Raw genomic sequence first — 12,762 nt, 5'->3', positions numbered from 1 at the left:
TCTTTACTAAAATCAAGTCATTTACTGGTGTGCTAGCTGGTACAGGACAAACAAACCACCACTGCACATAAACTGAAACTGTGAACACAACAAATCATTCCAATTTTCTTTTTTGGTTGCTAGTAACAATTGCTTTATATCTCTGAAGATTGTGCTTCTGTCCAGACAGAAGCACAACCTTCAGAGATATAAAGCAAAAACTTTATGTTTCTTTAGTTGATTTCAGACGTGGAGGAATGCCAAGGAGCCTTGTACAATCAGCTCCAGACACAAGAATAGGAAATTGGCCATCCCTTCCTTTAGAATCAATAGTATCCATAAGTTTTCCATCTCAATGCACCAGCATTTTTAGCAGTGGCACCCAATTTTCTTTGATCTTCAAACTTATTTTGGGGACAATGGCCATTCTATACCAGTAGACTGTTTGCATTTAAACATAGCTTGTAAGAGTTACCCCTCCATGCTGCTACAAGGGAGTGTACAATAGCACTAAATTTGATTGATAAGATGTTGTTACAGATGCTGCATGAAAATGTAGGTTACAGTTAATCAATGTCATGAGGAACAAGGATATCTATGCCACATTTAACTATTTTTCTGTGTTTCCTATTCTGTGCTTTGATGCTAACTACTTCAATATTCTCATCCTCACAAGTGCTACTGCCTGATTAAAGATTTATTATTTCAATAGTATGTTTACATGGGTTCAATTCTTTTTGTTTGAGATTATTTTTTTGTCTTTATATCTATTCGCTTTTAGTTTTTTCTGTGACTACCTTGTCCAGAATACAAAGCTACTATGCTCTTTAAAAATATCAATATATATTGATATTTTATATATTTCTGAAAAGAGCTGTTACAATTCATAGTCATTTATAAATAGTAATAAAAATACAAAATTGAATACATTTTTTTTTCATTCTTTAATTAAAATATTTTTACTTTCAATAAAGAAATTTTACAAAATTTATACAATATTATTTACATAAATTTTATAAGAAAAAAATTCACATAATCCACATAACACATAAACTAACGGGTGATGCGGAAGTTATTGGACAAATCCTAATTTCATTATTGAAGCATAATAATTAGTTTTTGTGGTTTTATGTGTAGGCATAAACATTCTATAAAATATAAACTCTATTATTTGAAACACAATTATTTAAAATGAGGTTAAATGCAGCTGAACGAGAATCTTTTTGAAAGCAACTAAAAATGTTTTTTATAAATAAACCTAATATTAACCTAAAAAGACTTGAAACTGTTCAATCATTTTCTGATAGAAAGCACCCTGGTTGTCCGACATCCTGGACTAGGGAAAAGAAAGCCGAATTAACGAGACTTGTCAACAATTGAAAAGGGGTCAGTCAGAGAAAAATAGGTATTAAATTCGGTGTAAATCAATCGACAATTGGTCGTCAGTTAAAAAAAATGAATATTAAATATAGAAAATGTGAAAATACACTATAGAACAACAAATAAAGGCAAAGAAAAGAAGTAGGAAACTAGTTAACCAACTCTATAACACAAAATCGCTTCTAGTCATCGATGATGAAAAATACTTTTGTTTTGCAGGGGACAACATGCCTGGAAATTCTAGATACTACACAAACAACAAAAAGACATGTCCAGAAAGTGTTCATTTTATAGGAAAAGAGAAATTTCCAAAAAAATTATTAATGTGGATAGCCATATCTGACCGTGGTATGTCCGAGCCATTGTTTCGCACTTCCAAGGCTATAGCAATCAATTCATCAATCTATATTAATGAATGTTTAGAAAAACGATTTTCCATTTATTCACAAGTATCATGGAGACTTTAACTATTTATTTTGGCCAGATTTAGCAAGTTCTCTTTATTTTAAAGATTCTCTAAATTGGATGGACCAATATGTCTATTACATTGATAAAGAATCCAATCCCCCAAATGTGCCTCAAGCACGACCAATTGAAAATTTTTGGGGACATATGACACAAAAGGTTTATGAGGGAGATTGGCAAGCTTCAACAGAGCAAGTTGTGATTGATCGCATTAAACTAAAACTACAAGAAATTGATTTAAACTTTTTACAGTCGTATATGAAAGGCGTCAGAGCAAAATTGAGATCAATTGCAGATGGTGGTGTTTTTTCATATAAAAAATAATATATTTTATTAAAAGATAAATGCTTTATTTAAAAAATATATAATAGTAGTTTGTTTTTTTATTTATAAATAAGTTATTGACGTTTTTATTTTGTCCGATAACTTCCGCATCACCCGTTAGTAAACCTTAATGAAAACCAACAATAAAATAAAAATTTGCAAAAAAACAACAAAATAAAAATTTGCAACAAAAAGAGAAGATTTATAATAGCAACAATATAATTTTCAAAATCATTTAGATAAAAATGATAAAAAAAAAAGAAAACTTTAAACAACATTCATGAAATTTCATAGTGATGCTTTTTAGACCAATACGCAATACTAAAAATATGAACAGCCTTCTACAATACAAATTTAATGTTTTGGGGGCAGCTGTCTCACCCTTATATATATATATATATATATATATATATATATATATATATATATATATATATATATATATATATATATATATATATATATATATATATATATATATATATACATATATATATATTAGAGTTATGACTTTTTTTCAACCCCATACTCCTGTACTGTAGTTTGATGAACATTTACCTAAAAAGTATGAAATGAACTATTATTTGCATATTTTTTGAAAAAAGTTCACCCCGTCATTAAAAAATTGATTTTTAACTCTGCAAACTTTTAAGTTTTTTAATAATATTTTAACAGAATTAATAAAAGATTTACATTTTTTACAACAAAAAATACTGAACCCATTCAAATCTCTTTTGCAAATGTGTTGTTGCAGAGCCAAGTGTTGCATTTTGGATTGTTGCATAACATTATGTCTGAATGTATTTATTTTTTCTATACTTTGGCTGCTGATAGTATAATTTTTTCTTCTTCCTAATTTTTTGTGTACCAATTTGGCAATGGGATTAAGAGTGTTCAGGTGGTTTCATAATTTTAGTTTCATTTACTGCTAATTTTTCTCTTCTTCTTTCTCTTCTTTCTTCTTTCTCTTCTTTCTTCTTCTCTTCTTTGAGGTGATTTTTAATATGATGTTTTGTAGTACTTTGGCCAGCATTTTTTTTAATTCTAGATAGTCTAGATTTTTTCAGACTGATTTTTCTCTTGAAAAAAACTCTCATTTTCCTTTTTTTTTTTTCATTCTCTCATGTAGTGTCATACTTAGTGTATACTTGTCAAACCTTGAAGCTGATGTAACTGGTTCAGAAGATGCTAAAGTATGTATTGTTGGCAATGTTGAAGGTGTTGGTTGATTAAATCTTTTTTAGATAGCTAATGCATGTTGATTTTTTTTTTTTTAATGAACAGAAATAATCCAGCGTATTGAAAATAAGCAGTAGGATACAAACATATAAAATATTTGCCTTACATCTGTTTGAGCAATGGAGAAAACATTTCTTTATCTAAATTCTTGCATTTCATGTCCTTGTAATAATTGGTACGAACTGCTTTCCACACTTATTCAACATGGCAATATTATATCATTTTCATGACTTAGCAATTTAGCTAAGTCATGAAAATTGAACGACGGATCTTTCTGATTCTGAGGCGCGCTAACCACTGCGCTACGGCTGCTCTTTACAATTTTTTTTTTATATATATTTTTTTAAACATCTTCGCTTCCAACAAGGCTGCAAGCAGCCACTAATTAAAGTTGGAAGTTACTGAAAGAGAAAAGATGAAGATTGTAGAGCAAGATAACGATTGACGGACGACTTAAAAGAACGACTTAAAACTTAGCTGCCAAACTGATGTGAGATATATGTATGTAGAATATATATGTAGATATAGAATAACTTTATATAGAAGAAAATCGAACTAACACTTTTAATTCAGTACCTAATTTAAAAATTCACATAGGTGTTTAATAAAATATCTAATAAAAGATTATAAACTAAATAATTATGCAAATGATCAGTTTTATCAAAAAAGAGAATATTAATTATTATTTATACTCTTTTTTTTTTTAATTTTTAACTATACAAATACAAAAAAATATATGTATTTAGTATTAAAATTAAATTTTCTAGAACATAGGCGTAAAATTATTTTAAAATGATTTTGGTTTCCAAGTTGATATGATAGAAAGTAAATTAAAAGTAAACATTTAAGACTCTTTTAAACTTTTATAAAAACTTGATTTTTGTTCAGTTAGACTTTAATATTATTTTGACATTTTATAGAGATGATTTTTTTTATAGAAGAGATTTTTCTATTTTATAGAGGAGATAATTTTCTTTTTAAAGGAGATTTTTCTATTTTATAGAGGAGATAATTCTCTTTATAAAGGAGATTTGTTTTATTTTATAGAGGAGATGATTTTCTTTCTACTGATTTTATACATTTTTTAATTTCTTACAATTTTATTTAAATTTTTTAATCATTGATTCAAAAGTTATCTAGTTTGGTTTAACCTGGTTTTACTCTATACAAAATGTTCTGTTATGACCATAATGCATGACCGCTCATTTTGATATTAATAAGCAGAAGTTTGAGACCATTTTCTAGGAGGGTCATTGATCTATAAAACAAGTTAAAATGATGCAATTACAAAAACTTGCTGTACACCACTGAGAAGTCTTGCGGTACACCAATAAAATGTCTTGTGGTACACCACTGAAAATCCTAATCCAGTCAGAAATGGTTTTGCTTTGAATGACACTTTGGCTTCTTCTTTCGAGGAAAGCTTTGTTCCATTTAATATTCTAATATTCAGTATCAGACCATCAAAACTGTATTGTTTTCAGTTTTGTTAATAGTCTTTTGTGTGGAGTCTTTATTGTATGTTTTCAGTTTTGTTAATAGCCTTTTGTGTGGAGCGGTGTCAAAAGCTTTAACTATGTTACATTGACCAAAATAACAACATCTTGATGAAGTTTAGTCAAGGGTTTTCTAACAAATTAGTGGTACATGGTTTATTTCTAATGAAGCTGTTATTTTTATACAGGGAATAATTCCTCCATTTTGGCTCTATTTTTTTTTTCAATTTTAATTCACCTCCCCAAGGCCATCAATGCCACAGTCAGTGGCATTGTTGGCTTTCCCAATGTACAGTCAAGGAGGCTATGTTTAGTGGTTAGTAGTACAGTCAAGGAGGCTACGTTTTTAGTTGTGGTTACAACCAAAACACAAACCTTGACAAACAAGGCCACTGCGCAGAGAAACAAGTTGAGTGTAGTACTACTAGGGACGTGGTGAGGCAAGTGCTCTACCACTACACCACTACCACATTAATCACATTTTCCATAATTTTACAAAGTTATTTGGTTTGTAGATGCAACTAAACAAACTGTAGATTTGTTCAATTTTGATTTGTTTCTCAGATGTTACAATTACAGTTTTAAATTGTTTACATCAAAAATTATATTTGGTTACATTACAATTTAATTACTATTAAAATGTTAATATGGTTACATAGAATAGAATATATAATTACAGGCTTATAAAAACATAAATTTAAAGAGTTTAATATATATTAGGTATATAAAGCGTTAAAAAAGAAATATGTGTATGTATATATATATATATTATATATATATATATATATATATATATATATATATATATATATATATATATATATATATATATATATATACATATATATATATATATATATACATATATATATATATATATAATTTCCCACAAAACTTTCGCTTGTAGACATACACCAACTAATAGAACTTTCATTGAGTATTTGCTATCTTTATATATGAAAACAAAATCCGAATAATACCTAATTCAAGTCCTATAGGTTTGTCCTTAATGGTTGTTAATGCGGAAGCGTTTCTACAAAATATAGAAAGAAAAGCACTTAATATGGCTGCTATTCAAGCATGTGAACCAAAAACTTTCATGAGATATGTAGACAATTGTCACGCTTGCTTTAACTCTCTAAAACAACAACAAGTGTTTCTAAATATCCTAAATGAACAAAATCCTGCCATAAAATACACTGTTGAACTCGAAACTTAAACCAAATTCAACTATCAATCCTAATATTATCACTGATTCGCGTATTCAAAGGGTTTTTATGTCGTGCAAAAATAATATGTTCTCAAAAATACCTCCAACAAGAAATTGATTTTTTAATAAAAATATTTGTTGAAAACGGGCACGGCAAGAACAATTTAACTAATATCGCCAGAGACTATATAAAAATAGATGAAAAATGTATAAATTATCAACCAACTGACATTAAGTCAGTTGTTAACCATTTATAAAGCTACCAACAAAACTTCCTCTGAAAACAAACCAAGGTATCTGCCAAATAAAATGTTCATGCAACTCTATATACATTGGTGAAACCAAAAAGAAAATTACATCAAGATGTATTGAACACCAGAAAAATAGTAAAAAAGGAAAATGGGCCAGTTCTGGTGCTACTGAGCATTCCGAATCATGCCAAGGTATGTTTGACTGGTTAAACCCAAAAACCATATCAGTAGCTCCAGAAAATCATATTCGGAAAATTCGGAAAACCCTGGAAATAAACAAAGCTAAAGTTTGACAATATTTGGGAAGTGGCAAAAATGTTTTTAATAGGGATGATGGTGATAACGTCACAACAAAAGCTTGGGGGCTATTTTTTGTTAGACTATCTGACGTCAACATTTAATCCTATTTTGTATTTTCTCATGCTCTTTTTAATGGTTTGTTTATTTTGTATTTTCTCATGCTCTTTTTAATGGTTTGTTTTTATCATAACAATTTTCTTTGTAATGATTTTTATTATACCTGATGACGCTGATCACAATAATCAGCGAAATATCAATTAGTATATATTGAAATAAAAATAAATATATATTTTTTCAAAAAAGTTTAAATGCAGCCGTATTTAAGGAATTTTAATAACATTGTATCGTATAACAAGAAAATGACTTTCAAAGATTATATATATATATATATATATATATATATATATATATATATATATATATATATATATATATATATATATATATATATATATATATATATATATATATATTCCTTTGATATTAAGTTTGTATTTAGAGGATGCTCTGTCAAGATAATGAAAGGTTTGTTAGTATGTGAGGTTTTATCAGAGTTGAGATGCTCAAAAATCCTTGTTGTATTGTGTTTGGTGGTTTCATCAATATACCCAGCCTAGTGTATATATACCATAGTCTGGCAGTTTTACCAATATACCTATGGCATACAAAATGGTATGTTGTATGTTAGTATTGACATATATGGTACATTGTAAATTGGCGTATATGGTATATTGTACCATAGTCTGGTGGTGTCACCAACCTATGACATAAAAAAACATATATACAAAAAAAAGATTTCAGATTATTAGGTGAAGGGTCTTTCAAGGAAAAAATTCTGAAAGATATCATGACTAATTTGACTGTTTATTATAATATTGGATATAATTAACTGGTGTTGATAGGTATTTGAGGTTTTTCCAATATTAGGTAGTGAATCTTGAGAAGTTTTGAATGGGCACTCATGTATTTTTATATGCATATATAGAGTCTTTAAAAGCCATATTCTTGTTATACAATATGTTTATAATTATATAAGTTGATTTCAATTAAAAAAAGGCAGCGTATAACCATTTTAAAATATATTTTGTTATAATAATACCTATCTCATATCGAACTCTTGCTTTGTTAATCTCCAGGGGTTCTCTAATTTTTCTTATACTTGTTTTCTGGAATGACTGCCAAGGTCTAACGATTCAGCCAATCTAAGTTACCACAGTATGTTCTAGAATGTTCCATGGCTCCTGAGCTCGATCATTTTTGATTTTTACAGGCTCTTTGGTGTTCTACCACTCTTGAAATGATTTTCTTTTTGGTCTCACCAAGATATATATTTCCGCATGAGCATTTAAGTTGGTAAACTCCCGATTTGAGTTCAGAGGTAGTTTTGTTTTGTTGTTGCATAATATGTTATTTAAATCGGGAGCTGAAATAAATATAACTCTGAAGTTTTGTTTTCTAAACTCTCTTCGGATTTTTAATTATAGCTATCCAAGGTAGTTTAACAAGCTGTTTATTTAATTGTTTAGATGTAGTATTTTTTTAAATGTGGTCTAAATAGTTTTTGGTTATTTTAATAAGATTACTTTTGTTATAGCCGTTTTCTATAAATGAATCTATGAGAAAATCAATTTCTTGTGAGAGATGTTTTTGGGAGCAGATTTGTTTTGCTCTACATAAAAATCCTATAAAGACAGCAGTGGTTATATTTGGGTTGATGTTGGGTTTGGTTTTATTTGAACATTTGTTATTGCATTTGTACAGTGTACTTGAAACTCATAAAATCCATTCATTGTATTTGTAACACGAATATCTAAAAAAATTAAGTTGTTTTCTTTTTTTTTTTAAGTTCAACGGTATATTTTATGGAGGGGTTTAGTTCATTTAAAGTTTTAAGAAACAATTCTTGCTTTTCTTTCAAATCAAAGTGAGCATGACCATCATCCACATCTTTTGTAAGTTATTGGTTGGAATGAATTAACAAAGGCTATTTTATAGGCTCTTTTTTCTATACTTTACAAAAGTGCTATGACTACCATCAACGATAAACCAATTGGACCTGAATTAGGTAAAATTCAGATTTTATCTACGTTTAAAAAATAACATATGCTTAATAAAAGTATCGTTAATATATTATTATATTAAATTATATTTAAAAATAGTTATACGCTGCTTTTTTTATTGAAGTCAACTTATTTATATATAAATATATATATTTTTTTATAATTCACCTCCCCAAGGCCAAGAAGGCCACTACAGATGAGGAGGCTACTTGTGGATATAACCCCCTCTTAACTCTCTAGCTCCGAAACACGAACCTTGACGAACAAGGCTGCAGCGCAGAGAAGCAAGTCGAGCGCGGTACTATCAGGGGCGTGGTGGGAATCAAACTCGGAACCTCTCGCTTATGAAGCGAGCGCTCTACCACTACACCACTACCGCATATATATATATATATATATATATATATATATATATATATATATATATATATATATGTATATATAGTTTTATAGATTGTTGCATTTGGGAGTACGGAAGGAAAAAAATGATTCTTATGCCAACAAATACGTCACTTTTAATTACTTTTGACTTTCTTAATTACTTTTGACTTTCGTCCAACATTTGCGTGTTGTCAGAAAGCTAAAACCATTAATTTAATTACAAATTAATCGTTTTTAAAAAAACCCGCAAAAGCGCAAATTGTATTGACCAGAATGTTTTTAAAAACATTCTGAATGTTTTTAATAATATAAACAATGTTTTTTTTTAATAAGATGTTTTTATTTTTTTTTTTTTTAATAAAATGTTTTTATTTAATTTTTTTTTACTGTAAATCATGCACAGAGTGTTGCTACATTGACTATCTTATAGCCTGACTCGCAACAAAGTGCTGCTACATCTACTGAGAAATAGCCTGACTCACAGCAGAGTGCTGCTACATCGACAGATAGCCTGACTTGCAACGGAGTGTTGCTACAGCGACTATCTTATAGCCTGACTTGCAAGGGAGTGCTGCTAAATCGACTGAGGGTTTGGTTGGGGATATATATATCTATATATATATATATATTTATATATATATATATGAATATATATATATATATATATATATATATATGTAATTATATATATATATATATATTATATATATATATATATATATATATATATATATATACATATATATATATATATATATATTTATATATATATATTTATATTTATATATATATATGAATATATATATATATATATATATGTAATTATATATATATATATATATATATATATATATATATATATATATACATATATATATATATATATATATATATATATATATATATATATATATATATATATATATATATATATATATATATAAATATATATATATATATATACATGTATTAGACCATTTCAAAATTGTATATAAAAAAATTATTTTTGAACTTTATTTGGGCTACCCTTTGATTTGATGTGGTTTGTAGTCAGGAAAATTAGTTCAAAGTTGCAAACTTAAATAATGTGTTGTAGGGACAGCTCAATTAACTTTATTTTTTAACAGGTCTCAATTATTTTGAAAAAAGAAGTTTTTTCAAAAGTATGTCATGTTGGGTCTTAAAAGTAGCGAAATTATATAAAAATTTCAAAAAAAATGATAATTTCATATTACAATTATTATTTTAGATTTAATTGCACAAAAACTAAGGTTTTTTAACTAGAAATAAAAAAAGTACATTTTTACAAGTTTTTAATAAAAATAAAAAATTTTTAATTTATATTTTATAAAACAATTATTATTTTTGAAATTTATATATTATTTTGCTTCTTTTGAGTACCAGGTTGACCTACTTTTAAGGAACTTTTTTTTTTTTAATTTTAGGACCCCATTGAAAAGTAAACTTAATTGAGCTGTTACTAAATATTGGAATAATGCTTTGAAACTTTAATAATTTACTTTTTTTCATCAATTAACAACATTTAAACATCTAGCCACTTAATTATTAAAAAAAAATTTTTTTAACTGGTCTAATATATATATATATATATATATATATATATATATATATATATATATATATATATATATATATATATATATATATATATATATATATATATATATATATATATATAAATTTTGGTGTGAGTATGTATGTATATATAAAATTTTTTACATTGTTTTTTAGTTTCATAAATAATGGAATACAGTACAGCAAAGCTTGTTCAAAAGATTGGCGAAGAAGAGATAAACGAAGGAGATTTTCTACTTTCACAATGTCAGCATTTAATTGCTGATGATGACACAATATATGTCTCAACGGTGATTAACCGAAACATACGGGCTATTGATGCCAAGAGTGGTCAATTCAAGCGTGATATAGGAGAAATTGGATTTTCTGATGAAAACATTAACATGGCTGCAGGAATGGCATTTTTTGGTGATAATTTGATTATGGTTGCGGATCTTAATGGAAATAAAGTTCAGTATCATGATAAAATTACTGGGAACTATGTGAAAAAGATTGATGCTGATTTTTATTTTCCAGCATGTGTTTCTGTTTCTAAAAGCAATAATGTATACATTGGTGAAGTAGGAGATATGAATAAAAAAATTCGCTGTTTTAATACAGAATTAGTTGAAGTCTGTTCAGCTGCAGTAGCAGGTGATAGATCTCTTACTGGAATTAATTACCTTGTCCACGACAATTTTAATAATAGAGTTATTGCATCTGATTCAGATGATGGCTTTGTTCACGTTTTTTCTTCTAATCTGGAACATATCTTTAGTATTAGTGAAGATGACAGTGATTCCAGACAGTTGAATAATCCAAGCGGTGTTGCGGTGGATAAGGATGGCAATATTTTAATTTGTGATTTGGGTAATAATGCAGTCAAAGTATTTGATAAGAATGGTAAATTTTTGTCCGAGCTTGGTGGAAGCAGTTTTATAAATCCTTATGATGTGTTTTTTAGTGTTAATGGTAATGTGCTTGTTTTAGATGGAGATGGTATTAGTGGATGGAGTAGAATCCAAGTTTTTAAAGTATAAATTCTAGTTTTTATTTGTTTTGTTTACACGCAAGTCTTACTTATGTCACATTTTAATAACATCATACTCAAACTTTTAAACAAGTGTCAAAAAAAATTTAGAAATCATTTGATACAAATCCAGCGATTTACATGTTTAAATATATATGATATGCAAATGTGGTTTATTTAGCTTTTTGTGAAAATATTTTCAAATATTTAAAATTAAACTTTTTATTTTTTTAATGATTTCCTTTAAATAAAGTACTATTTATGTTTTTATTGTTGTATTTTTGAAAAAAATGTTAAAATTTCATTTGAATTTAATTTTTTTTCCCGTCCTTTTTTTATTCTTATTTATATTACTAAGTTATTAATTGTATTGTAACCCGAGGTGGCGTCCACTGTAGTAACCTGTCAGATACAGAGGGTAACAGTGTTACTCTCTTTATTAGATTTGTTATGCAAAATACAATTTTTTTCTAATTTTTAACAATTCATTGAGAAATCTTTTTTTAAACTTAAAAAAAGATTTGAAGATATAAAAATAAAAGCGATGATTCGAAGAAGACGCATTAAATTTTAGTAAATAAATTTACATAGGATTTAAATTAAATTTAAAATTTAAAAAGTGAAATATTGGTTATTTAAACATGGTGCCTAAAATTAAATTCATTCTAATACCTCCCAACAAAAATATGTTTAAAACCATAATGCTTCAATTTGACTTTAGCTTGAATTAAAGCAGGTTTCAATCGAAAAATATAATTTTGCGAAAAAAAACATCTAAACTAAAAATGTAATGAACTTTTCCTTAGTCGGGGCATTTTAACTGGTTGTATTCTAATAGCAAGCAAATAGTTTTTTGAAAGGTTAGGGGTGGAATGCAAGAAACGAACTTGAGTCAAGTTCGACTTGAACTTTACTTTGTTGTCAATAGCGGCAGAGTATTTTTTTTGAGAGGAAAACCCATACTCTGCCGCTATTGGTTACAATGTAAAGTTCAAGTTGAACTTGACTCAAGTTTGCTTTTTGCATTCCACCCTAGTTATTGTAAACATTGTACATATTTTTATTATACAAT

At 27.5% G+C, this 12,762-nt stretch overlaps 1 protein-coding gene across 1 annotated transcript in view; it reads left to right on the top strand.

Moving 5' to 3' along the window:
- LOC105847254 (tripartite motif-containing protein 2) overlaps nt 1–11,994 on the top strand; it is a 21,310-nt gene extending 9,316 nt beyond the window's left edge. The window contains exon 7 of the mRNA XM_065790545.1: nt 10,838–11,994. Coding sequence (XP_065646617.1) covers nt 10,849–11,700 — 852 coding nt within the window. The 5' untranslated portion in view covers nt 10,838–10,848 and the 3' untranslated portion in view covers nt 11,701–11,994. The remainder of the gene's footprint in view (nt 1–10,837) is intronic.
- The last annotated feature ends 768 nt before the right edge of the window (nt 11,995–12,762 follow it).

The sequence above is a fragment of the Hydra vulgaris genome, chromosome 02, assembly GCF_038396675.1.
Source record: "Hydra vulgaris chromosome 02, alternate assembly HydraT2T_AEP".
NCBI lineage: Eukaryota > Metazoa > Cnidaria > Hydrozoa > Anthoathecata > Hydridae > Hydra > Hydra vulgaris.
This window is presented reverse-complemented; position numbering and strand designations above follow the sequence as displayed.